Source organism: Scyliorhinus canicula, chromosome 12 (genome assembly GCF_902713615.1).
Source record: "Scyliorhinus canicula chromosome 12, sScyCan1.1, whole genome shotgun sequence".
NCBI classification, from domain to species: domain Eukaryota; kingdom Metazoa; phylum Chordata; class Chondrichthyes; order Carcharhiniformes; family Scyliorhinidae; genus Scyliorhinus; species Scyliorhinus canicula.
Genome location: NC_052157.1, coordinates 44,061,001 through 44,088,227, shown reverse-complemented (window position 1 = coordinate 44,088,227; position 27,227 = coordinate 44,061,001). Strand labels below are relative to the sequence as shown.

The following is a 27,227-nucleotide window of genomic DNA, read 5'->3' as shown; positions in this document are numbered from 1 at the left end:
ATAACAACTCACTGCATAAACTAAAACAAATGGTTTCCACATATCACTTCTGGTTATTGTGCCAACTATATCCTCTGGCTGTTGCCTCTCTACCAGTGGAGACAATTTCTCCTTATCCAGCCAGTCAAAATCCTTTATGATTTGAACACCTCTGGTGCAACAATAACTAAATATCCTTAAATCCCAAAAAGGCTTGCTGAATTTCTGGAAAATCCACAATGGCAGACTCAAGGCTAAGATTGTTATGTTCTGGTGAACAAATATAACAATGGGAATGATGAATTATGATTTGAGGCTGTATCTCAGTACACACACTAGGCTCACCGCACTAATACTTGAAACCAGGAGGTGGGCCTTGTGGTCTTTCGTCCCATGAACAGCACAGGGAAATGAACAAAATTGATTTAGTGGCTCAGAGCAGTGCATCAGAGACCACACAAGGGCAGTTCTAGGAGCTGTACTGCAAGGGAGAGCGAACCATGAAAGCAGTAATGAAGAAAGGGATTAAGAGGGTGATGTACCATCAATTGAACGCAAGACGAGTTGCTGTACAAAACTATGGCTTTAATATACTAGATGTTAAGCCCTACGGTCGATTACAGTAGGACGACCGCCGGGAGTACTGGGTATTTATACCCCGCCCTGGTGGCGGGGTTAACTCAGCCTCTCGACCATTGACTTTGCCAGGAATGTAAAACCCCGCTGGCAGGAGTTGTCCTAATATTCTGCCCAAAGAAACTGTCATTTCAGAAATATGAAAAATGATAAGTCAAAACTGACAAGTGTGAGCAAGGTGAAAAAAGCAGAACTCAAATGATGTATCGCCTGGTAGCCATTTTCAGAGGGTTAGAGTCCAGGGCCGGGATTCTACCTTACCCGGCGGGGCGGGGGTCCCGGCGTGTTGGAGTGGCGTGAACCACTCCGGCGTCAGACCACCCCAAAGGTGCGGGGCGGGCACCTTTAGGAGCCAAGCCCTCACATTGAGGGGCTAGGCCCACGCCGGAGTGGTTCCCGCTCGGCTGGCTGGCGTGAACGGCCTTTGGTGCAACGCAATCCAGGGCCGAAAGGACTGCGCCGGCCGGCGTAAGTCCCTGCATGTGCCGGAGCATCAGCGGCTGGTGACGTCATACCGGCGCATGCACAGGGGAGGTGGTATCTTCCGCCTCTGCCATGGTGAAGACCATGGCGAAGGCGAAAAAAAAAGAGTGCCCCCACGGCACAGGCCCGCCGGCCGATTGGTGGGCCCCGATCGTGGGCCAGGCCACCGGGGTCAGATCGCCCCGCACCCCCCCCCCAGGACCCCGGCACCAGCCTGTGCCATCGGCCCATCGCAGGCCGGAGAATCGCCGCGGGGGGCCCGCTGACCGGCGCAGCACGATTCCCGCCCCCGCCGAATCCCGGGTGGCGGAGAACTCGGGACACGCCGGGGGCGGGATTGACGCCGGCCCTGAGCGATCCTCCGACCCGGCGGGGGTTCAGAGAATCCCGCGGCAGGGCTACAATCTTTCCAATATTGCACAGAGTGCTGGTTCAGGCGAGAAAAGCTGTGTGAAACTCACCGGCTTCAAACATGCTTTTTAAAGCCTGATTAAACAGCTCTCTGCAATTTCAAAGTGCTGGTGAGGATTACAAAGCCAGCTTGGAGGGACGGGGAGCCTAAACCCGGGAATCTGAGATGATTGAGGTGCCAATTTTAAAGGGCGCTCTGATCTCAAAGTGAAATTTAAGCTCTCCCCCTCACAGACATGGCCCTTCCCATTCTCCATGGACATTGGGACCCCCTCGACAGATAAGAGGATCAACCCTCAACACGACACGTCCCCATCAGAATGGATAAGAGGAGCCGCCACACCTTCACACCTACGTAGAAGGGGGAAACCCCCCCAATTTAGATGGGTAACTCCCCCTTCCAGTACCCCAGTAGTGCCCATTGGCAGGGGGGTAGTGCATAGGGGGCAACGACCAGGCATGTCCCTCAGTCCCCAGGGACTAGAGGCACCGCCGAGCTCCCAGGATGGTCATCACGGCTGAGTTTTGTTTGTGAAAATTCGCGGTGATTTGCGCCAACATGTAGTCACGCCTTGGGGGGTTGGGAGGGGAATACTTTGCAGGTGGATACTACAGCGTCAAACGTTTTAATGGTATGTTAATTTATTGCAAAGTAGCTATCAGATTCACGTCCAGAAAGGGCCCAACTGTGACATCGGAGAGGGCTGGGGAAGATCTCAAACTGAGATCTTGCCGATACAAATCCTATTTTTCCGCTGCTTGTGGGAATTAGTGGTCATTACTGGATTTGCTGGATCAAGGCCAGAGTCATAGTTTTCTAACACAGCAAGAGGCTCTTCGGCCCATTGTTCTCATGGAGATTGAGCAGCAATTTACCCACCTTATCCATGGTTGATCTGTGACCCAGTGAAACAAGGAAAGAAAGGAGAGAATATAACTGGAAAAATTACTGCTGTGATATACGCCGAGTAATTCATTTCAAAGAAAGATTTCACAATAAGTAACGGTGTCAATAAATCGATAGGCAAAACTATACCTTCAAAATATTCTCCAATAAATATTACTGAATAAGAAGTTGTTACTTGTTTTTGGACCTAAAAAAACTAGTCCTTCAAATTGTTCGTTGACAGCTCCATAATATTTACAGTGTCTGGTAGACTGTAATTTGATAATTACATTAACTCAGTGTACAGCATGGAGTTATACCTACCGAGGAAGTGGCTGAAAATGATCATAAATTGCAAGTTGCTTGAAGCCATCACTGTAGGAGACACAGAGTTAATTTTGGTAAAATAAATTCTGGTTCTAATATTCATACACATATTTAAAACATTTTAAAAAGACATTTTTCAATCAAATACAAAAGCCTAGGTTTGACTGTATGGCAGTACACACAGTGCGAAAAGTCCTTTCTGCCATTCGCTCCTGTATACTATGGTTGGAGTTTCCTTCTCTCCACCCGCCGCCTCCCCCGCCCTGCCCCGCCCTGCCCCCCCATCCCTGCCCCCCCCACCGCCCTGCCCCCCCCACCCCCCCGCCCTGCCCCCCCCACCCTGCCCCCCCACCCCCCTGCCCTGCCCCCCCCACCCTGCCCCCCCCACCCTGCCCCCCCCACCCCCCGCCCTGCCCCCGCCGCCCTGCCCCCCCACCCCCCCTGCCCCCCCCACCCCCCCCTGCCCCCCCCACCCCGCCCTGCCCCACCCCCCCCTGCCCCCCCCCCCCCCACCCTGCCCCCCCACCCCACCCTGCCCCCCTGATGCACCATCGATTGCACGCGAGGCGAGTGATTTACCAATGTCAGGCTTTAATTAACTAGAACACAGCCTGGCGATCGTCTACAGTGGAAAGGGACGATCGTCAGGCTTCTGAGCATTTATACCTCGTTGATAGAGGCATGGTTAACTCAGCCTCTCGGCCAATCGGTCGAGAGGCACATGACCGACCAGGGCCAATGGTAAGCCGACGTTCTGGCCCAATGGCAGACGAGTATGCAGATCATATCATCACATTCACCCCTTAAGGAGAAGGAAGGCGGGGGGGGGGGTGAACGAGACCCGGGTGGGGGGGGGGGGGGGGGGGGAAGAACTGATGATATGAGTAGCCGTCGGGAGAATAATTTTCTCTCCGTACCCTTGTCGAATTTGGGGGCTTGCCACTGGCCCAGACATAACAATATTTACAAAAGGAAGTCCATGGGACCGTAGAACTCTAGAAGGATTCGATCAGTCGTTTGGTGGTCCTTGACGTCCTGGCCGAGCGCCGTAGTGGAGGAGGTGTCGTCGGATCGGCTGATGGTCCTGCTGGTGTCCTGGAGTCCGGGAGCGATAGACCTCGAGTAGTCTCCGTCACCTGAGCTGGCCGCGGAGACGCCATGGATGAGGGATGGGGAAGCTGAGTGGGGTGCTGGGGTGAAAAGGGGGAGGGGGGGGCCTGTGGTGGGGGGGGGCTGCACGCCGGCGGGTGCCAGGTCCCGGAGGGAGACCGTGTCCTGCCGACCGTCGGGGTACTCCACATACGCGTACTGCGGGTTAGCGTGGAGTAACTGGACATGCTCCACCAACGGGTCGGACTTGTGCACCCGCACATGCTTCCGGAGCAAGATGGGCCCGGGGGTGACCAGCCACGTCGGGAGAGGGGATCCGGAGGACAACTTCCTGGGGAAAACAAGAAGACGTTCATGAGGTGTCTGATTAGTAGCAGTACAGAGCAGTGAGCGGATAGAGTGCAGCGCATCGGGGAGCACCTCTTGCCATCGGGAAATAGGGAGATTTCTAGACCGGAGGGCCAGTAGTATGGTCTTCCAGATGGTACCATTCTCCCGCTCGACCTGTCCGTTACCCCGAGGGTTATAGCTGGTCGTCCTGCTAGAGACGATGCCCCTGTCGAGCAGGAATTGACGCAGCTCGTCGCTCATAAATGAGGACCCCCGGTCGCTGTGAATGTACTCGGGGTAGCCAAACAGCGAGAAGATGGAGAGTAGGGCCTTAATGACGGTTGATGTGGTCATGTCGGAACAGGGAATGGCAAAGGGGAAGCGGGAGTGTTCGTCGACAACCGCCAGGAAGTAAATGTTGCGGTTGTTAGAGGGAAGGGGCCCCTTGAAGTCAATGCTGAGACGTTCAAAGGGGCGGGATGCTTTGATCAGGTGTGCGCGCTCGGGGCGGTAGAAGTGCGGTTTGCACTCGGCGCAGATGTGGCAGTCACGGGTTACTGTCCTGACTTCCTCGATAGAGTAGGGCAGGTTGCGGGCCTTAATGAAGTGGTATAGGCGGGTCACCCCTGGATGGCAGAGGTCCGCGTGGAGGGAGCGGAGGCGGTCTATCTGCGCGCTGGCGCAGATACCGCGGGACAGGGCATCAGGAGGCTCATTGAGCTTCCCAGGACGATACAAGATATCATAGTTGTACGTGGACAACTCGATCTGCCACCGTAAAATCTTGTCATTTTTGATCTTGCCCCTTTGTGCATTATCAAACATGAAGGCTACTGACCGTTGGTCTGTGAGGAGGTTAGTATGCGAAAAACCCCAGGCAGCGTTTGAGAGATTTGGGGGTATTGGGGAGAGGGAGTTCCATCAGGGGGCGCATGCGTTCGGGATCGGGCCCTCTCACTCCGTTACGCACTACGTAGCCGAGGATGGCTAGGCGGTCGGTGCTGAACACGCATTTATCCTTATTGTACGTGAGGTTAAGGAGTTTGCAGTTTGGAGGAATTTCTGGAGGTTGGCGTCATGGTCCTGCTGGTCGTGGCCGCAGATGGTGACATTATCAAGGTACGGGAAGATAGCCTGTAATCCGTACTTGTCGACCATTCGGTCCATCTCCCGTTGGAAGACCGAGACCCCATTTGTGACGCCAAACGGAACCCTAAGGAAGTGGTAGAGGCGCCCGTCAGCCTCGAACGCGGTGTACAGTCGGTCACTCGCGCGGATGGGGAGCTGGTGGTAAGCGGACTTAAGGTCCACAGTTGAGAAGACCTTGTATCTCGCGATCTCGTTTACCATGGTAGAGATACGGGGGAGAGGATACGCGTCCAGTTGCGTAAACCGATTGATGGTTTGGCTATAATCGATGACCATCCGGTTTTTCTCCCCCGTCCGGACCACCAGCACTTGGGCTCGCCAGGGACTGTTGCTGGCCTCGATGACCCCTTCCGTCAGCAACCTCTGGACCTCGGACCTGATGAAGGATCGGTCCTGGGCGCTGTACCGTCTGCTCCGTGTGGCGACGGGTTTGCAATCGGGGGTGAGGTTAGCAAACAGGGAGGGAGGGTCTACTTTGAGGGACGCGAGGCTGCAGACAGTGAGGGGGGGTATAGGGCCGCCGAATTGAAAAGTCAAGCTCTGCAGGTTGCACTGGAAGTCCAGTCCTAGGAGTGCCGGTGCGCAAAGGTCAGGGAGGACAAGGAATTTATAATTTTTAAAAACCTTCCCTTGGACCGTGAGGTCCGCGATGCAGCACCCGGTGATGTGGACGGAGTGCGAACCTGAGGCTAAACCGATTTTGCGTGTTACGGGATGGACAGGGAGCGCGCAGCGTCTTACCGTGTCAGGGTGAATGAAGCTTTCCGTGCTCCCGGAGTCCAGCAGGCAGTCCGTCTTGTGGCCGTTGAGGTGGATCAGCGTAGTCGTTTTGGCGAGCGTGCGTGGATGAGACTGGTCGAGTTGAACGGCCGCGAGCCGTGAAGAAAATCCGTCGTCGCTGTCCGATTCCATGCTGGAGGGACCTTGCGTGGCAGATGTGGAAGTCGGTGGCCAGGATCCATATGTGGGGTGAACGGCCGCGAGCCGTGGAGAAAATCCGTCGTCGCTGTCCGATTCCATGCTGGAGGGACCTTGCGTGGCAGATGTGGAAGCCGGTGGCCAGAATCCCCAGGTGAGGTCTGTTCCCCAAGATGGCAGCGCCCAGGACCCGCACGCGGGGTCGGGGCCCCAAGATGGCGGCGCCCAGGACCCGCACGTGGGGTCGGCACCCCAAGATGGCGGCGCCCAGGAATCCCTCGTGGCCGCTGGAGGCGGAGCTAGCGTTGCCGGCGCTGTGAGCGGAGAGGCGCGCAGGCCGGCTCCAGGAGGTGAGTGACCGGCATCAGCTGCGGGGATGCACAAGCCGGCTCCAGGACGCCGGCTAGGTGCATCAGCTGTGGGGATGCGGAAGCCGGCTCCAGGACGCCGGCTAGGTGCATCAGCTGTGGGGATGCGGAAGCCGGCTCCAGGACGCCGGCTAGGTGCATCAGCTGTGGGGATGCGGAAGCCGGCTCCAGGACGCCGGCTAGGTGCATCAGCTGTGGGGATGCGGAAGCCGGCTCCAGGACGCCGGCTAGGTGCATCAGCTGTGGGAGGAGGTAAGGCGCGCGGGCCGGGTGCGGGGGGCCGGGGGCGGGGGGAGCCGAGTCGCGCTGCGGGCAGGCAGGGACCGGGGGGGCCCGGAGAGGCGAGCCGGTCGGGCGCCGGGGCCCGGGGGTGGGGGGAGCCGGGGTCCGGGAGCGGGGGAAGCAGGGCCGCTGCGGGCAGGCAGGGACCAGGAGGGCCCGGAGAGGCGAGCCGGTCGGGCGCTGGGGCCCGGGGGCGGGGGGGAGAAACGTGCGCGGCGGGCAGGCAGAGGCCTGGAGGGGCCGGGGAGGTGCGCATGTCGGCCGGCGGGGCGCGAGTCGGGAGCGGCTGGAGGGGCCCTGGGGGAGAGAGAGAGGCACACAGGCCGTTTGCAGAGGCCTGGGGGAGGGGGGGAGAGTGCTGTGCAGCTTCCAGAAGCGCTGCAGGCAGCGATTTGGCCTGGCAGACCGTGGAGTAGTGGCCCTTCTTCCCGCAGCTCTTACAGAGGGCGGAGCGGGCTGGGCAGCGCGAGCGAGGGTGCTTAGCGTACCCACAAAAGTAGCAGCGGGGCCCCGCGGATTTATCGGGGCGCCCCGCGGCACAAGCCTGAGGGAGGCCGGGAGCGGTGGGTAGCTGGTGGGAAGCGTGCCAGGAGGCGGCCTGGCCAGGGTCATAGGTGCGAGCGCTTAGATCTGCGACCTCCAGGGAGGCGGAGAGAGTCAGTGTCTCCGTTAAACTGAGTTCGTCTCTTTCCAACATCCGCTGGCGGATCACGGGAGACAGCATCCCAGCCACGTAAGCGTCTCTGACGAGTAGCTCCATGTGCTCTGTAGCGGACACCGCTTCACAGGCGCAACCTCTCCCCAGGGCACAGAGGGCCCGGGCGTATTGGTCTAGAGACTCACCGGGGACCTGCTTTCTGGTGGCCAGCAGATGTCGAGCGAATACCCTGTTGATCGGTTTGAGGAATTGTCCTTTTAGCTTCCGTATAGCGTCATCATAATCTGTTTCGTCTTCGATTATTGAGTAAGCGGCAATACCCACGCTGGAGTGGAGGACGTGCAGCTTCTGTGCCCCGGTGGGGGGGGTGGTTGTAGATGTCAGGAACCCTTCGAGGCAAGTCAGCCAGAGTTTGAAAAGTTCTGTAGAGTTCGGAGTTTGCGGGCTGATGCGGAGGCACTGATGCTGATAAACAGCACTCTGTACAATTTCAAAATGCTGGTGAGGATCCTGCAGCCAATTGGCGAGGCTTAAACACGCCAGCAATGTCGTGATTCTGAGATCAGGGAGCCATTTTGATTCCAAAGTTACATATAAGGCCCCCCCACCCCCACGGATATTGGGATCTCCTCTCACGGAGATCGGGACCCCACTGCCCCAGCACCGGGTCACACTCCATCCCCCTCACCCAAGGATTGTGGCACTCCATGCCTTGGATATTAATATTCCCTGTGTTAATAATAAAGTTTGTTTTAATATAAAGCAATCACTAGTTGTCAGTGGATTCACTGCTGGGGGTAAAGTATCCTTTCCTCATAGTTTACAAATTGAAAAATTATTGGGGTTTCTTGTCCGGTTTCCTAATATAATTTGAGGGTCTGCTCCGGTACCGGAATACGTGACACTGCTCTTTCCCATATTATTCCTTCAATATCCAATTCTCTTTTGAAAATGACAACCAAATCTGCCTTCAGCACCCTATCAGGCAGTACATTCCACATCCTAACCGTCTGTGTGAAACTGTCTTTCCTCGTGTCACTTCCCGCTCCCGTGCTGCCCTCCTGAAATCTCTACCCTCTGATTATTGAGCCTTCAGCCAAAGTAAACCCTTTCTCTTTATTAAATATATCCAAATTCTTCAAAAACCAGTCATCTGGGACAGCATGGTGGCGCAGTGGGTTAGCACTGCAGCCTCACGGCGCCGAGGTCCCAGGTTCGATCCCGGCGCTGGGTCACTGTCCGTGTGGAGTTTGCATATTCTCTCCATGTTTACGTGGGTTTCACCCCCACAACCCAAAGATGTGCAGGGTTGGTGGATTGGCCATGCTAAATTGCCCCTTAATTGGAAAAAATTAATTGGGTACGCTAAATTTAAAAAAAAGTCAACTTCTCCACATAGCTGTAATCCGTTTCACTTAGTTGGAAATATAGACGGAGATAGGCTGCCGGAAAGATAGCAGTATCAGAGAGGAAAGAAAGCTGGCTTGAAGGATATAAGACTGAAAGGTTGCACGCTGGAGCATTAGTTAGTTTAAGATGGAGGAACAGTAGCTGGAGGAACAGCCATGGGATTGGAATGGGTGACATTGGATTTGGGAGTGTTTGTGAGAGATGAAAAATGTAAACACAGGAGTTGGAGAGCACAGCACAATTTCAATCTGAAGCCTGCTCGGACTTTGGTGTTGATACCTCCCATGGGAATCTGGGGTATGGGGACAGGAGTGTGGGGTGGTGAGATACAGGCAACACCTGGGGATTTGGGAGTTGTACACTGCAATTTGGGCTTTTGGAAGCTTTCGGATGCAATCCAAGGACTGGCAGAATTCAGAAAGATTGGGGGATTTGTAGACATGGGGCCAACACTGGGCTGGCAACATTTCATATGGAGTAATTAGGGAGCAGCAAGTTCAATGGTGTATGGAAACACTAGGGTATAGTTCAGGAGGCTGAGTGGCGGGAGCAGTGGGGTAGATTGAGTCTGACAGCACTAGGCGGGGAAATAGGATTTGGCAGCTCTGATGGGGTAGCTGGAAGAGGTGAGTGGGTTAATTGGGGTTAAGGTAGGTTGGGTTAAGACACAGGAGGAAGATAAAGCCACAGTTGTGCCCTGAGGAAAAGCTCAGGTTTCCCTACATGGTTCAAAGACCAGAGTGCTTTCCTCAAAACTACTCTCAACCACAATATTGACAGAGCCAGGAAATGAGCTTGGATGGCGAGGAATAAGCGTCACCTTTGACACCACTCACTATTAATGCGCAATTGGGGCTGGCAATTCATTTACTCCCAACAGTAATTTTATTCGGATGATAAATTATAACCATAACTTCTGAATATATGAAATTTAGCTTGAGAGTTTTAAATTAGTTTATAGAATATTAAAGTTGTTAGGCCCTTGATTTTTGCAGTATCAGATGCAAATACAATGGACTTATTCCCATTGTGCAACATAGCATAGAGTAGTTCAGAATAATGACATTCTGCGACTAATAGTTAGTTACATGGGGGATAATATTTGCGTTGTGACTGTTAATCTGAGGTCAACAGGCCGATAAAGTGACTAAAAAAGGCAAATGGAATCTTTTCCTTTATTAGCCAAGGCAGACAGTGAAAGATCAAGGATATGCTAGAGCTACGTGGAACATTAGTTAGGCCACAACTTGAGTACTGTGTGCAGAAAGAGTTTACCGATACCAGAGAGGGTACAGAGGAGATTTATGAAGATGTTGCCAGAACTGGAAAATTGTTGTTGTGAGGAAAGATTGGATAGGCTGGGGTTGTTTACCTTGCTACACAGGAGACTGAGAAAACATTTAATGGAGATGCACAAAATTGTAAGGGGTCTGGACAGAGTGGATGGGAAGGGTCTGTTTACTATGGCAGAGAGGAAGTAATTGGTGGAAGTCTTAAGAAGGGAGATGAGGAAGCGTTTTTTCACCTAGAGATGGAAGAGGTCTGGAACTCAAAAGGGTGGTAGAGGCGGAAAACCTCATCTCATTTAGAAGGTGTCTGGTTAGACACCTCAAGTACTGAAACCTGCAGGGCTATTGCATCAAATGTTGGAAAGTGAGATTAGGCTAGGTGACTCATTTTTTCAACCATTCACACCATGATGGGCCAAATGACCTCTTCCTATATTGCAAACGTTCTACATATTGATTGTATTTCATTGTGGGGAGGTAATTGGCATTAACTGGGGATTCAATTGTACTCCTATAAATAGGCACAGACTGAAACTACTGATTCAGGATGCCTCTTCTAATTTGTAACTCTGCAAATAAATGTTTATAAAAGTGTGTAAGTGTTGGCTCCAGTTCTATCCATCACGAGCGGGCTTTCTGGAATTTAACAGGGACATTCAAGGGGTTTCTTAAATCACCCGAGCACATGGTTCTGATGCGTCACCCTCCTTCCATTGTTCGTCACATCAATAGGGATGCCTACTCCTACCTTATCAACCAGCCTTCTCCCACATCCCCTGCACCAATGTGTAAGACCTACATATTCAACAGAGGTTCTGAATTTACAGGGTCCCCAGAATCGATGCACATTGTACCTGGTGCTTTTCTATCTAGACTTACTCTTACTGGCATATGTCCCGTCAATGTCTTTTTGATGTTTTTGGTGCTTTTAAAGAAGAGGGGTAAGTAGCTTGGCCACCGCGACAATGCAACTTCCCACTGCGGGTAGCTTGATCTGTACCATTTTTGTGTTGGCATTGTTTAAGATGGCATTCTAGGAGACTGGTGTCAGCAGGGCACCCCCTCGCTTTTACACTCCTGACCCTCTTACACTGATAGCGTGCTGCTGAGTTTTATTCTGTGGTGAGACATTTTTAAAGGAGTCTGATTTAGTAGTTTATAAAATAGGCGCCAGTCTCCTGGACTCTGAACTAAAATTATGCCATTATAAAAGCCAACTTAGATCTGTAGAATTTTGATTTATTTTAAATCTCGTGTTCCTGCACTTTATCTCAGAGTTCTAAATGTACTTACTCAGTATCTCTCCTACATGCTCTACAGCCTTCATCCTAACCTCTCACATTTTAAACTGTCGCTAACAATTAGAGAATTAACTTTGCTGCTGGCAGGCAATAAAAGTCAGTTATGAAGCAGAAATCATGAGGATCCAATACTGACACTGAGCTTTACTAGCTGTGAGCGTGGGTGTGGCATCAATATTATAACAGAGTCACAGCCCTGACTTCAAGCTATGCACACAGCTGGCAAATCTCTGCACAGTGAGTCCTGGACATTTCAGACCTTATACGTAAACGCACCTGGAAGGACAATCATCCATGTTGCACTCCTGTAGTTTGGGCTTGGGTTTTTTATTTTCTGGATAGTAATTGCAGGAATGCTCAGGAACGACACGACCAGAGCGTATATCCACACACTCTGCAGAGCTAAGCTGATAGCCTGAGAAGAAATGGATGAAAAAAAATGGTGAACATGATACTCATTAAGCGTACCAGTTAGTTTGTGATACATTTATAAATAGGGGGCCATTTACATTTTCTAAGCTAGCCCTCCAGCCAACACCCACCTTGGCACAGGTGGCTGAGGCAACTGAGTTGTAAGGACAAAAAAGGGTCCCAGATTCAGCAGGACGTTTCTAGATTTAATCGACATGGGTTGTTGATCTTGGCTGCAATGGCACGGTACCAAAATCGCATCAGCATGCCTCAGTGAGGAAGCGTAAGTAAGTCAGATATCCCATTCCCGATGACTACGATGTTGTCGGAAGACTGGGGGAGGCCTACATCAGGCCTGTTCTTGACTGCAGCTCGAGGTAATTTAGATCTAACTCGACAGACTAGAAACTGACTTCAATGGAGAATAAAATCAGACTGCCTGTAAAACTAATGCTGTATCCAGTGTTTCCTAATGGGCTACTTGGATTAACATTTAATGTCAAAACAGGCATGAAGAAGGACCCAAAGCCAGTTACGAGGATCAAAGTGTCAACTTCCAGGAAGGAAAATAGCAAAACTGGGGAAAGGTAGGACAACAGAAATTTTTTAGACACAAACATACTTATCCTTAATATTTATGTCTTCAGGTTTAAGCTCCATTTACAAAAAAAATCAATGTATGAAAACATGCAGGTCTTCTGAAATAATGTGTTACCTCCTCCACAAGTTGCAGTGCATGGATAGAAATCGGTCTCTCTCCACTGGTGGCTGATTGGTTGGTAGAACATAAACTGGACTATACTGTCCCTCGAAGAAACATACCTGGTCTATAATAATTAAAGGAGGAAGAGAACATTGATTAACTCACCCATTCAAAATGTGCCATAGATAGAGGGCGAAATTCTCCCCCCCCCCACGACGGGTGGGAGAATAGCGGGAGGGCCTTCCCGACTTTTTTGACGCCCTCCCGCTATTCTCCCGCCCCCCCGCCGAAATCCCGACACGAATCGCTGCCGCCGTTTTTTTACGGCCGGCAGCGATTCACAGCTGTTAGAAGGGCCGAAGTCCCAGCCCTTTACGACCTTTTTACGAACGGCAAACACACCTGGTCCTGCCGTTCGTAAAAACGTCGTGACCACCTGGAAAAAAATAACCATGGCACCGATTGGCACGGCAGTACCACGGCCGTGCCAAGGGTGCCATGGGCCCGCGATCGGTGCCCACCGATCGCGGGCAGCGGGCCCGATGCCCGCGCACTATTTGTCCTTCCGCCGCCCCGCAGTATCAATACGCGGGGCGGCTGAGGGGCAACCCGGACCGCGCATGCGCGGGTTTCGCGCAAAAACGCGATGACGTCACCCGCGCATGCGCGGGTGGAGTCTTCCCACCTGCGCATGCGCGGCTGACGTCATATGACGCGCCAGCCGGCGCTAAGTCCGACAAGCGGGCTTAACGATTTTCGTTGAGCCCGACTTGTCGGAGCCTCCGACGTCGGGCTGCTAGCCCCGACGGGGGACCAGAATCGGTCCCCCGTCGGGAAGGGGCGCGATGCCGTAAAACCCGCCCGGGTTTTACGGCAGTTTGACGATTTCTCCCGTTTTGGGAGAATTTCGCCCAGAGGGCTTTAGACTGGCAACAAATAGTTTAACATAATTTTATGGCTCAGTGGTTTGGAATTCTGAAAGAGGCGTTTGTACACAATGCGACTGGTCATTACGTTTGCACTGATCTTTTTTTTTCAGCGCATTTCGCCCACAATGGGTCAACCCAGTGCAAAAGATCAACAACTTTCAAACACAATTAATGCCCAAATCGAGTTTGCACAATTTTCTGCGCAGTCGAAAAGAAAAGCACGCTGGAGGCTGACCCAGTTACAAAACGGACCAGGTTCTCAACTCGAATGAATCACCATTGGACGATTCTGTTAATTGTGCCCACGAGCAGGCCTTTCATAGAACCATTAAAGTTAAGCCTTTTTTTCCCAGGTGCAGGAAACCAACTCGCACATTTTAAAAGTTTTTACTTTTTTTTACAATTGACGAATTAACAGATTCCAATACACCCGGTGTGTCTAATAATTGGCATGAACATTTTGAGCCCAGTACTGAATCGTTCTGAAGAGGAGCCCCATTGGACTTGAAGCATTCGCTGTGTTTCTCTCTCCACAGATGCTACCAGACCTGCTGAGCTTTTCCAGCGCTTTTTAAAATTTCAGATCTCCAGCATCTTCAGTATTTTTTCCTTTAATTAACACATGTTTTGTATCGATTTTAAAACCTACTTTCAGTTATTTAAAATCAAGTATTTCAGAGGTGGCGGACAAGCCTGATTAAAAATGCTTCTTTTTTTGTGATAAGCTTGCTTCAGCTGCACTTGTAAAACTGCATCAGGTTATGATTCAGAAATATATCTAGGAGCCTTTTTAGGGTAATTACTTTTAAAGATCAGCTGTTTGATTGTGCTGGTCTATAATTTTAGCTTTAGCCATAAAAGATCACTAATATTTAGGGGAGATGGTGCCGTAGTCACAGAATTATACAGCACAGAAGGGACCCTTCAGCCCATCGAGTTTGCACGAATGCATGCCCACCTAATCCCATTTGCCTGCACTTGGCCCATAGCCTTGAATGTTATGACGTGCCAAGTGATTCATCCAGGTATTCTTTAAAGGATGTGAGGCCACCTGCCTCTATCACCCTCCCAGCCAGACTGTCACCACCCTCTGGGTAAAAAACCTTTTCCTCAAATCCCCCTAAACCTCCTGTCCCTGACCCTGAACTTGTGTCCCCTCGTTACTGACCTTCAAATAAGGGGAACAGCTGCTTCCTATTCACCCTGTCCATGCCCCTCATAATCTTGCACACCTCAATCAGGTCACCCCTCAATTTTCTCTGCTCCAGCGAAACAATCAAAGCCTATCCAACCTCCCTTTATAACTTAAATGTTCCATCCCAGGCAACAACCTGGTGAATCGACACTGCACCCCCTCCAGTGCAATCACATCCTTCCTATACTGTGGTGAGCAGAATTACACACAGTACTCCAGCTGTGGACTCACCAAAGTTGGATACAACTCGAAATGACCTCCCTGCTTTTGTAATCTATGCCTCGATTGATAAAGGCAAGTGTCCCTATTAACCTGGCCCTTCTGCCTTCTGAGATCTATGGAAAAACATGCCACGGTCACCTGAGTAGTAATCCAGAGACCCAGGCTAATGCTCAAGGGACAAGGGTTTGAATCCCATCACTGCAACGGCTGGAAGTAAAATCAATTAATAAAATCTGGAATTGAAAGCTAGTCTCATTAGTGGTGACAGTGAAACTATCATTGATTATTGTAAAAAAAACATCTGGTTCACTAATGTTCTTTAGGAAAGGAAATCTGCTGGCCTTATCTGGTCTGGCCTACATGTGACTCCAGACCCACAGCTATGTGGTTGACTCTTAAATTGCCTCTGAAATGGCCCAGCAAGCGACACAATGGGCAATTAGGGTTGGGTAACAAATTCTGGCCTTGTTCACATCCCATGAAAGAATAAAGAAGAAAAATATGTTCAAGCCGAAAGTTGAGCCAAGAGATACCTTCCTGAAAACATGGACAATTTGTTCCTGGGATCACCAATTGCAACCCAAACCAGAAACCCTTAGCCTTTAAATTTAGCTTCCATTTTGGAAGCATTGCCTCCAACACAGAGGTTTAAAAGAGAGTTCTGATAAAAAGTGCCCTTCATTTTGAACTGCATTTTTCTCTCCACAGAAGCTGCAATTTTCTACTTTTCTTTCTTTCATACTGAACTATCTTTCACATATATTTTCCTGTGAGGGAACAGTACACAGAGTTCAACTTAGGTGATTAATAAACTTGCAAACTCATATCGTAAACGGGAAATTCTTGAGTGAAAATTACTGCCTCTTGACATTATACGTTGTGTCATTATTTTTTTGTGACGCCTCCAGAGATGTTTAAGGGATTTTGCTTTGCCAGGTTTCATTCACAAATAAGTTTGATTTGCAGAAGTAATAAATGGCATCTTCCTTAATCCACACCAGGAGGGTTGCGACAGAGCTTCCGTCCTTGGTGACTCAATGACCCATTTTCCCGCGCGGGGTCATTGGCTGTACATGGTGGTATCCCGGCCGATAAGAGGGAGCCCATCGCAGCCATGGAGCAAAGTGCTGACAATGGATCGGCCTACGTCTTATGGTCTTATTGGGGATAATGCAGGAAAGTGGAGTTGAGTATTGTCACATCAGATTTGTCAGGATCTCACTCGATGGTGGAGCAGACCTGATGAGTCGAATGGATTACTTCTGCACCCACGTCTTATGGCCTTCAAGGAGGTGGGACCATTTTAATTGGACAGAAGAGCCTTGATGGTCAAGGAAGAGCTTGGCAGCTTTAGGCTCTGGACTTGACAGGGGCCTAATAAGGTTAAGGATCTGAGACCTTTTGAAAGCAAGTAGCAACAAATAATGGACTCTCTCCACTCTCCTCATAAAAATAAAATATCAGATAGTGTTCCACTGTTGCCTCAAGCAAAACTTTCTTCTCGTGGTTTCTGGTGGGGAGCAAGAGGTGAGGGTCGGGAGAGCTGACCATGGTGGTGAGGGCATTCATTAATTGAAGGCAGCAAATGAGGTGGCTTGTCAGGCTCTGGCTCCCACTGTAATTTCCTTATGGTGGGTCGGGAAGGGATGTCTAGCTAGGGTGGGAAGTAGAGATCGGAACAGGAAAATCAGACCTCCATGATGTTCCATCATTATCCTATCCCACTTTAGACAGGATAATGCAGGACATTCCAATCCAACGAGTCATCAGCTTTCCTACTTTGTTCAACCATATCCTGTAGTCATTTGTAGACTCATATTTCTCTCCGCTTTTGATATTGGAGCCTAAAAACTGCAGCCAGCCTAAAGTATGAAACAGCAGTTATCAACAATACCAACAAATAGTAACGGGGGAATCTGAGACTCTCAAGCTTCCTGCCTGTAATAAATTACTGAAGCTATTATTCCTTCGCATTCAGATTGGGGGTGGTCAGAAGCACAGAAAGGCACTGTCTGAAAAGTTATCGGGCAGAATTTTTCTCCAGATTTTGGCACCTCAACATGAGGGTCAAATGGGGGTCAGAAGCCCACACTGGAGGGAGAAAATTCACCCAGAAGTAATTTTCTCTGAATTAGCCAATTGTGGCCATAGGGTGGTCTTGTTAGCAAATTGGATGCCTGACAGCATTGAAGATGCAACAGGCTGTCTTTTCAGGTCAGTAAGAGGGAATGTGCCTCAAATTAGAGGCATGTTTAGTTCAACAATTTTTTTTCTTCTTTTATTCATATGTGGGTGTCGCTGTCTCAGGCAACATTTATTGCCTATCCCTAACTGCCCTTCAGAAGGTGGTGGTGAGCCGCCTTCTTGAACCGCTATGGTCCCTGAGGTATAGGTACAGCCACAGCACTGTTAGAGAGGGAGTTCCAAGATTTTGACCCAACAACATTGAAGGAATGGTGATATATTTTTGCAAGTCATGATGGTGGCTGGCTTGGAGGGGAACTTTCAGGTTGTGGGAGTTCCTAGGTATCTGCTGCCCTTGTCGTTCGAGATGGTCATTGTCATGAGGCAGCACAGTAGCATGGTGGTTAGCACAATTGCTTCACAGCTCCAGGGTCCCAGGTTCGACTCCCGGCTTGGTTCACTGTCTGTGCGGAGTTTGCACATTCTCCCCGTGTGTCCGTGGGTTTCCTCCGGGTGCTCCGGTTTCCTCCCACATTCTAAAGATGTGCAGGTTAGGTGGATTGGTCATGTTAAATTGCCCTTAGTGTCCAAACTTGCCCTTAGTGTTGGGTCAGGTTATTGGTTTATGGGGATAGGGTGGAGGTGTGGGCTTGGGTAGGGTGCTCTTTCAAAGAGCCTGTGCAGACTCGATGGGCCAAATGGCCTCCTTCGGCACTGTAAATTCTATGATGAGGTTTTGGAGGTACTGCCAAAGGAGCCTTAATGAGCTTCTGCAGTGCATCTTGCAGATGGTACACACTGCTGCTACTGTGCATCGGTGGTGGTGGGGGTGAATGTTTGTGGATGGAGCTCTAATCAAGTGGGGCTGTTTTGTCCTGGCTGTTTTGTCGAGCTTCTCCAGTGTTGTTGGAGCTGCACTCATCCAGGCAAATGGGGAGTATTCCATCACACTCCTGATGTGCCTTGTAGATGGTGGACAGGCTTTGGGAGGTCAGGAGGCAAATTATTCACCACAGGGTGTGTTGTTCCTTGTGCCTTAATAAAGCTCGTAGTCTCAAAGTTGGAGAAGATGCTTTATTGTGAATTTGTTCTGTCTTCAGAGCTTAACTTACAGCTACCTCAAATGCTGCCTGCCTGTCCTGCTGCCAAGTCCCCCTTCTGTGAAGTGTGTCCTCACTTCCTGTCCCTCTGTATTTATAGCTCTCCCGTGCTCCCTCTAGTGCTTGCTCAGTTGTATTGCATCTACACTGATACACAATCACCACACAGGGTTCATCGCCTTTCACCTGCTCTTGTAGCCACAGCATTTATGTGGCTAGTCCAGTTCAGTTTCTAGGCACTTGTGACCTCCAGGATGTAAATTAAAACCCCTTCAGCAGCTGGGCCAACTTTGCGGAAGGGTAAATCCTTGGCCTACAACTGATGCCAGTCAACTAGGGAGAGCCTTGAAGCCTGCCTGGATCACTGGTCCCTCTGACCTGCCACCTGTAGGTTGCCTCCGGGCAGCTGACCTGTTGCCGGACATTTTCAGGGGCTTGGAGGCTACCTGCGGAATTTCAATCAGCCTCTGGAAATAGGCCATAACAGGCCTTAATCGGCCACCGTCTATTTATTCGAAGGTAGCCCTGCCGCAACGCCCCTCCAGCAACTCACCTCAAACTGGCATGTTAGCCAGTGGCACAGAACTCCGTATCCCCTGCCTCCATGCTAACCCCACATCTGGAACAAAATGTCCTGCCCATTGTCTTTTCGAGGTGCCTATGGCACAGTGTTTATATTAGTGGTGGAGCACGCGCAGTTGACCTCATAGAAAGCTGCCCACGAAGATCAGCCAATCGCCGTGGCAAACAAAGTTCTTGCCCATTAGTTAAAATTTGGTGACAAGGTGCTCAGCAACAGTGATGTCACCAAGAAGGGTAAGAAGCCAATTACATTCAAGCATTCTCACTGACAACAAGCCAAGAAATAAAATGCACCAACGATATATCACTCTTAATATTGTTTTACAGAGAGCAAATAAGTTATTGGGACATACACATGGGATTAAACTATAAGTTGAAATATAAACTTTAAAATACAAAAATTGTGTATGTTTATCACAAGGAGGAAATCTGACATTCCACAAATATAAAACAGTAATTATGAACTTAGGCTTGGATTTTCCGGAAAACCCGTCACGGAGGAGCCGGCAGCGGAAGCGGGTCACCATTGGCTGGTGGGTTCCCCGGCGGCACAACTGGTAAGTCATGGAAAACACCACTGCCTTCAACGGAACTGGAAGATCCAACCACCAGCCAATGGGAGGGCCACTACGGCTTTAGTCTGGCATTTAAAAACTCAACTGCATCTCATTTAACAGTGTGTCACTTTTCCAAGGTTTGATGAAGCATGTAAGAGGGCATGTTTTCATCACTTCAGTGATATCTAATTGATTGTGGTCTGCAGCGACTTGGACATATCACTCACCGGAGCGGTGTAAAGTCACTGAGGGTAACTTCTGGTTTTCTATGTTTAGCAGCGAACCTATGGATTGCAGAAGTTGCTGTTGTAACAGCGAACAGTGTCATTACTATTGAAGCGTCTTGGACCATTGATGCTTTGAGTTGCCCATGTGTTGCACTAACCTCACTGAAACACAATGAACAGGTATTACAGCTGAGACACAAAAGCAAAGCACTGCCCATGTGGGAAATCAGAAAGAAAAATGCTGGAAATATCGCTCCGGCCTAGGCTTTGACCTGTTTTTCTCCACAGATGCTGCCTGACCTCCAGTTTCCGGCACTTTCTGTTTTAATTACAGTTCAGGCATGCTTTCCACTGTTACAGCACCCTAGGCAAGTGTGCGGTCAATTCCAGCCCCACAGACCCCAAATTTACTGTCTAACGTTTCCAATCCCGGACGAGCCCCCAATTTATGTTACGACACCATAGGCGAGTACGCAGTCAATTCCTGCCCCACAGAACCCAGAGTCTCAACCTAAGTGAATTAACCAATAGCTTGTATATTTCCCTGAGATTTATAACCCTTGACTGCTCCAATGAGTTACAGGTAACAGATGTATAAGTAAAACATTGAAAACTGTTTATATATAACAAGAGTCAAAGATGAACATATAATAGGAACAATGGTCTACCAATCCAACTATTCCCAAAATCCCACCCCACTACCCCTACCAAGGCACACACAAGACAGACACATAGTGGGAGTAGGAAAGGTTAAAAACAATTCCCAATGAAGGGGCAATTTAGTGTGGCCAATCCAGCTACCCTACATATCTTTGGGTTGTGGGCAGGTGATCCATGCAGACATGGGGAGAATGTGCAAACTCCACCAGGACAGTGACCCGGGTCTTTGGCGCCGTGAGGCACTGCGCCACCATGCTTCCCTGGGAAAGTTTAAAAATAACAGCGATTAAAAGGGTATGAGATGATTCTTTGCTGCCGAGGTAGCGGTCTTTGTAGTCAGTGATCTTCTAACTAGAACCCACAGGCAGTAGAATGCTCTCTGATAAGTAAACTTCACTTTTAACAATTGGGATCTTTGTACTGAGAATTCGCCCTCTGAGGACTACGCAATTCTCGTCTCACTGAGTTAAAACTACAGTTCTCAGCATGAAAGTTTTAAGTGGGCTATTAAACAACCTCTCTCCTTGCTCTGAAGAATCCAACAGGGGAGAAAGGATTTGGAGCGCTGACTTCACAATTCTTAATCAGGATAGCAATGTCTGCTTGTCCACAGATCCTCTCATAGGTCAGTTTCACAGGTTAGCTGAAAGCATTCAAATCACCAGGATGAAAGCTGGTAGAGAGAAAGAATCTTTGCTCTGTGCTTCAAGCCTGCCCAGAACTGAGAACAAAATAGAGACTGCCTTCTGCTCCAGAATCCTCCTGCAGCTCTTTGACAAGCTTACCCAATCCCAAACGGGGAAAGAAAATGTCCCACAGATTCAGATGCACTGATTGGCTGCTTGCCAAGTCCATCAAAATGACATCACGGGCTGTGCCACTGAGGATCAAGAGGCGATCTGGGCCAGTACATTAGACCTGGGGTGTTTTCAGTTTAGCCAAATCAACCAAAGTCTGCAGGTTTAAAGTGAAAACTGCAATGTTGCAGGACAAACAAACACGGGACAGCCAAGGATTTAACAAGTTCCTTACACCACATATTAGGATCTTTAGAGCCAATACTTTTTGCAGGTAGTGTGTTCGCAGAAAATAAAAATTGATCTTAGTCACTTGGTTTGGCAGGAGGAGCAGAAAAGCGTTGTGAGGGGCATCAATGGCACCAGTGGGTGTGGTGACCCATTGTATTTACTGCTCTAATGACAGCACAATCTCTGGAGGGTGATATTCAGTGAGGATGCAGTTACAGAACCGTGCCATTTGCATCAAATGAGGGTTGCAGCCAACTTTAAATATCACTGCCAATTGCTGTCCATGTGACTGTGGCTCTATATTTCCAAGCCTCCAGCTCCTTCCAAGTGAGAGCATGGAACATCAGTAAAATTAACCAGTTTTCTGTCCAAAAATGCATGGAACAGTTTAATAATGCGTTCCCAATGAACGGCAATAGAATCATAACAAGTCTGCCCAATTACATGTGACTGCGTGATTTCCAAAATACACAGAGGGTGATTGATGTTTCTTCTGCAAGTGGTTGGCTGCTAAACGTGACACAACGGACTGTACAAGCAGCCAGTGCTTTGGCTCCATCCCGTGACCAAAGGGACTGTGGATGGCATTTTACACCCGTCCCGGGTGTGGTCAGTGAGATGTTCAGGTGGGGGGCAGAGTAAAATCAGCTGGGGTGGTGACAAAAGCTGGCAGCTTCTCTACGGGTTTGATGGGGGAAAGACCCTCCTGATCGGGCACTCTGTGCCACATGGAGGGCTCCCCATGAGCACATAGACCACCCCTGCAAGAAGATGCCCTCACAAGCAGATACCCCCCACCCGTACGGCATGTGGGGCAAATGTGCAGGTGTGCTACACTAAGCGAATAGCAGCAATTTCCAGACTTAGGTGATTACCTTGTAGGCAAACTATTGTTTGAAATGCAAACTGGGGAGTCTAAACTATTTGCAAAACATATTTAAGTCCAAACTAGCACCCTACTTAAGCCCATGCCTCCACCCTATCCCCATACCCAGTAACCCCACCTAACCTTTTTGGACACTAGGGGAAATTTATCATGGCCAATCCACTTAACCTGCACATCTTTGGACTGTGGGAGGAAACCGGAGCACCCGGAGGAAACCCACGCAGACACGGGGAGAACGTGCAGACTCCGCACAGACAATGACCCAAGCCAGGAATCGAACCTGGGACCCTGGAGCTGTGAAGCAACTGTGTTAACCACTGCGCTACCGTGCTGCCTCTTTGTGATATGAAGGTATATAGGGAGCCAAGTTGTAAGGAGGGTACAAAGAACCTGACACGGGTTGTCGGTAGTTTAAGTGGGTGGGACAAATTTGCAGATGGAGTAGAATGTGAGAAAATGTGAGTTATCCAGTTTGTTAGGAAGAACAGAAAAGAAACATATTATTTAAATGGAGAGAGACTGCAAAAAGCCTTGGATGCCTGTGTAGAAAAATTACAAAAAATTAGCAAGCAATAGGAAGGCAGTGGCATGTTGACCCTGATTGCAAACTGGATGGAGTATAAAAGTAGGGTATTGATTTTGCAATTGTACACACTTAGAACACCATGGGCCATCAGGGTCTCTTTGTTTGAGGAGGTATATACTTGGGAGACAATTCAGGGAAGGTTGACTGGGCTGATTTTGATTCGAGCAGGTTGGGCCAACACTAATTGAAGTTTAGAGGAATGAGAGATCTCATTGTAATCTAGAAGATTCTGAGCAAGCTGAGAGGGTCGAGGCGGAGAGGATAGTCTCCCCTTATCAGCAGGCTTGGAGGGCCCAAGGGCCTGTTCCTGTGCTGTACGTTTCTTTGTTCTTATGAGGGAATATGGAACTCGGCGGCACAGTTTTAGAATAAAGGGTCTCCTACTTAGGATGGAGATGAGGAGCAATTTCTTCTCCCAGATGGTCGTTACAGAGAGGGGTGGAGTTTTGGACATTGAATATATTCAAGACCGAATAAGACAGATTTTGATTTATAAGTGAGTCAAGGATTATCAGGGGTTAAGGGGGAAGGCAGGATCGTAGAGGTGAGGTCACAATCACATTAACCATGAGCTTAGTGAACAGTGGTGTCGGCTCGAGGGGCCAAATAGCCTCCTCCTGCTCCTATTTCTTACGTTCTTATGTTACTTAATACCATAAATCATGAGACTGAACAGTATAGAATGTTGTTGTGAGGAAATTGTGTCACTGTTTTTTGTACCAGCTCGTTTTTCTTTGCATTTTTAAATTTAACTCATATCTCATCAATTGATTTGAGCAAGTCAATAAATCTCTACCCATCCTGCAGATAGTTGGGATATTCGGTTCAGAATCACATTCCTCCTGTCTGTCTGTCTGTCTCTCTTTGGACTGGAGTTTCATAGTAGGAGCCTAGTTCCCTTGACTTTCTACATGCTATCCCCTCACCTCTGTACGCATACCTCAATCTGGAGTTCAACCTAAAGTATTCCTCCATGTATATTTACGCCATGGCATTTGTATATGCTAAATTCCATTTAATACCACCTTGCAACATCATTTGATTTATACTTAGTAAAGTATAGCTTGATATTGTCAGGAGAGTTAGTGCAAAGTTGTAAGTTTTGATTCCAATTTAAAAACAGGAATGAAAGTTTACTGGAACGTATTCATGCAGAACTGACCCACTATTGCTGTTAATGCAATTTCCTACTGGTGTTATGTTCCCAAATGTAAGCACAGGATATTTGTAAAGATGGTTTTATGGTTGGATTCCTGGCTTTTATTACTGAAGTAACGATAGTGATTGCTGCATTTACTTGAATCTGAAGGCAGTGCACAATGTGAAAAGGGAGGATACAGGCAACAAAATCCACTTTGACAAATGAAAACCTGAAAGGCTTTAACTGGTTGGTGGACTTCTGCAAGATTGTACAGAATGAACACAGCATTTCAGAAACAAAATGGTGACTGAATATAGTTTTGCTGGTTTTCTGCTGCTTGCTGTGACACAATTCTTTGCTGCCTGTACAAGAAATGGAAATGTTGGTCATTTGAATCCCAGCTCTTGGTGCTAATTGGTACTTTTTCCTACATGAACAAACTAGGGGCACGGTTTTACAGCCACTCACTTTACTGCACAGATTCCCGAGGTACCTGAGGCGTGGGATCTATCCCCTTCGCCCCAGAGACCATGGGTGAGCGCCATTTAGTATTGGTCTCCACAAACAGGGACCAGGCGGAACGGCACTAATGGGGGTCTCCCAGGGGATCGGAGAACCCCAGGTGCATGCCCTTTAGACATGGTGCTACACTGGCACTGCTGGTGCCACTTGGGCACCCTGGTACTGCCATCCTGGCACCCAGGTAGCACTGTCAGCTGGCAGGGACACTGCCAGGTTGGCCTTGCCAAGGTGCCAACCTGGCATTTTATAGTGCAGTGGTGATCTGGCAGGGGGTGCCCTGCGTGGGTGTTCGGAGGGGTGTCGGGGTCACTTCAGGGGCTCCAGAGATCAGGACAATATATAAAAATGCCATCCCGATCAATCACTACTCTGTACGGCCTCGGCAGTGTGTTCCCCATTCAGGCCCCTTAGCTGATGTGAGTGCTATTTTATAGCGTGTTCCTCGGTGGTGTGAGTGCTGGGAAACATGCGGCTAAACAAACTCGCTATGGGACTTTGTTTCCATTTAGTTAAATCCCTTCCTAGATTTCACCCACCCATCACTGTTCAACAGATAACGGTCAGAGCGCTTGATCTTTATTCATAACCACCTTCGAGCCAATCACGTCTTACTTGGGTCTGGTGACCCTAGTGTTATGACCATTTTTAAAGTCTGATGCTATCCAGGCTTTTCTTCATTTATATCATAGTTCTGGATGGGGGGGGGGGGGTTAATTTAAACAGCACTGATTTCTCCTCTCACTACCCATCTGCAAACAGAAATGTGTTTTGACGTTTTCTGATTTTCACCCTTTATCAATGGCGTATTTTCCCTAACCCTTCCATTTTGGAGTGATCCGATCCTCTATTAATAATCCCACAGCAAATTCGAGATAAGGTAAAAATAAGGAAGTTGGTCTATTTTACACACATACAAAATGCAGTAAGGGGTTCCGCAATGCCTACCCCTTTTGCACGCATCCAGTAAAAGGAGGAATAGGGAAAGAAAACGGTACTGTGCTAAACTACGATAAAAATAAGAGTTCTCATTTCACTTCAGTCCAGAATAAACAGTCCAATGGTGTAATCCTTCAGAGTCATACAGCAACTTGTTGCAGGGTGATCCATCCAGAAGTGAGGACTTCCATGATGGATGAAGCATGCAAAGATGGAACTAGTCTTCTCAGCACTGATACAGGAGTTCTGATATTTCCAGTAGTGCACAGTATAGATGAGGCCCAGGTAATTTACCTGGGCAGCTCTTTCTGCTGCGCCTGTTGGGTGGTAAAATAGTGGGCTGCATGGATTCATTTCCACAAGGCAATATTACAGGTTTGAGAAGCTTGAGGAAGGTCATGTGACATACCTCCCACGTCTTCGCCTGGGTTTTGGACAAAGGATGTATTTTTCCAGGGCTGGAATCTTGAAAACTTTAATGGCGGAGTCAGGTGCTCTTTTGTCCTTGCAGACTAGACCTCTGCCTCAGAGATGTAGGGCCTGATCGAATGGCCTCATCACTCCTGCCTCGAGGCACGACGCGGCCGTTAAATCTCGCGACAGCCCACTCGTGAGATTTCCGATGATCGGGATGCCTTGTGAGATCTCGTTACATCTCGTGACCTGGATCCCGCCCTCACTGGGTGTATTAATATATGGTGGCTACAATTGAACTAAATGGGAATAAAGTCCCACAGGGAGCATGTTTAGCCGCATGTTTCCTGGCGCTCGCAGCACCCGTACAAAACCTTGTTTTATGCACCGAGGAGCTCCGCTGGCCGGAATTCCTCAGTGTTGCGAGAGATCGGGATGCCATTGTTAAATGGCGTTCCAATCTCTGGCGACCCCGGCGATACCCCTGAACCCCCACCCCCCAGCCCCAACTCAATATGAGGGGGTCCCCGGATCCCTCCCCACCCCCCCACCCCAAAACACCTGCACAGGGCACCCTGGCACGAGCGCCACGCAAAATATGCCAACTTGGCACCTTGGCAGTACCAACCTGGCACCCTGGAAGTGCCCCTGTCAGCTGGTAGTACCAACTGGGCACCTTGACAGTGCCAGGCTGGCACCCAGGTGGTCTGGCCAGTGACGCCCACATTCCATACATTAGCAAAAAATAAATAAATGTCCTTAGTTCTCACTATAAAGCCTGCTTGCTGTATCATTCCCTCATTCTGGATCAAGCGGTCACATCAGTGTCTAATTAGGCCAACGTATTTTACAGCCATATACAAGCATCCACCTGGAGACCAGCACTTCGCTCATGACTGCAAGGTTTGTTGGCCACCTTCCAACTCACAGCACTTGAGGCACCTCGACAGAGTGCCAGTTTTCGCAGGCAAGGCAGATCAGGGAGTGCTGTGGGAGGGACCATGCAGCAAGGCCTCCACTCAGGAGGGGCAGGAGTGGACAGACTTCAACTCAGAAAAATGGCAATAGAGATTCGGAGCGCGGAGCTGGTAGATGCCCTCTGCTCGCAATAGGGAAGAGTCTGTTAGGGACATAAGCAAATTTGGGGCAAAATGGGAGGGTCGCAGTGTGAAAAAGCTTTTCATTTAACATGATTAATCTTAACAAGATTGTCCTTCTTGCAGTCCATAGAGGCATTGGTCCCAATGTTGTGCACAGGTAGTGTTCGCAACACCATGCACCTCGACCCTGGCATTATCCTATGCCGCAGATGACACATTCACAGTCAGGGGAGGCATCTGCAGCTTATATTTGGGGAAAGGGTAATGTTGGGGCATTGGAGGGTTCTGAGGTGGGATGATCTTTATG

The 27,227-nt window shown here is 49.4% G+C and overlaps 1 protein-coding gene across 4 annotated transcripts in view; it reads right to left on the bottom strand.

The window, feature by feature from the left end:
• adamtsl3 (ADAMTS-like 3) overlaps window positions 1-27,227 on the bottom strand; it is a 747,154-nt gene that overhangs the window by 211,463 nt on the left and 508,464 nt on the right. For all 4 annotated transcript variants that reach the window (XM_038813229.1, XM_038813228.1, XM_038813227.1 and 1 more), the window contains 3 exons: window positions 12,664-12,775; window positions 11,814-11,952; window positions 2,720-2,770 (listed from right to left, as the gene is read on the bottom strand). In XM_038813229.1, the coding sequence (XP_038669157.1) occupies window positions 2,720-2,770; window positions 11,814-11,952; window positions 12,664-12,775 (302 nt within the window). The remainder of the gene's footprint in view (window positions 1-2,719; window positions 2,771-11,813; window positions 11,953-12,663; window positions 12,776-27,227) is intronic.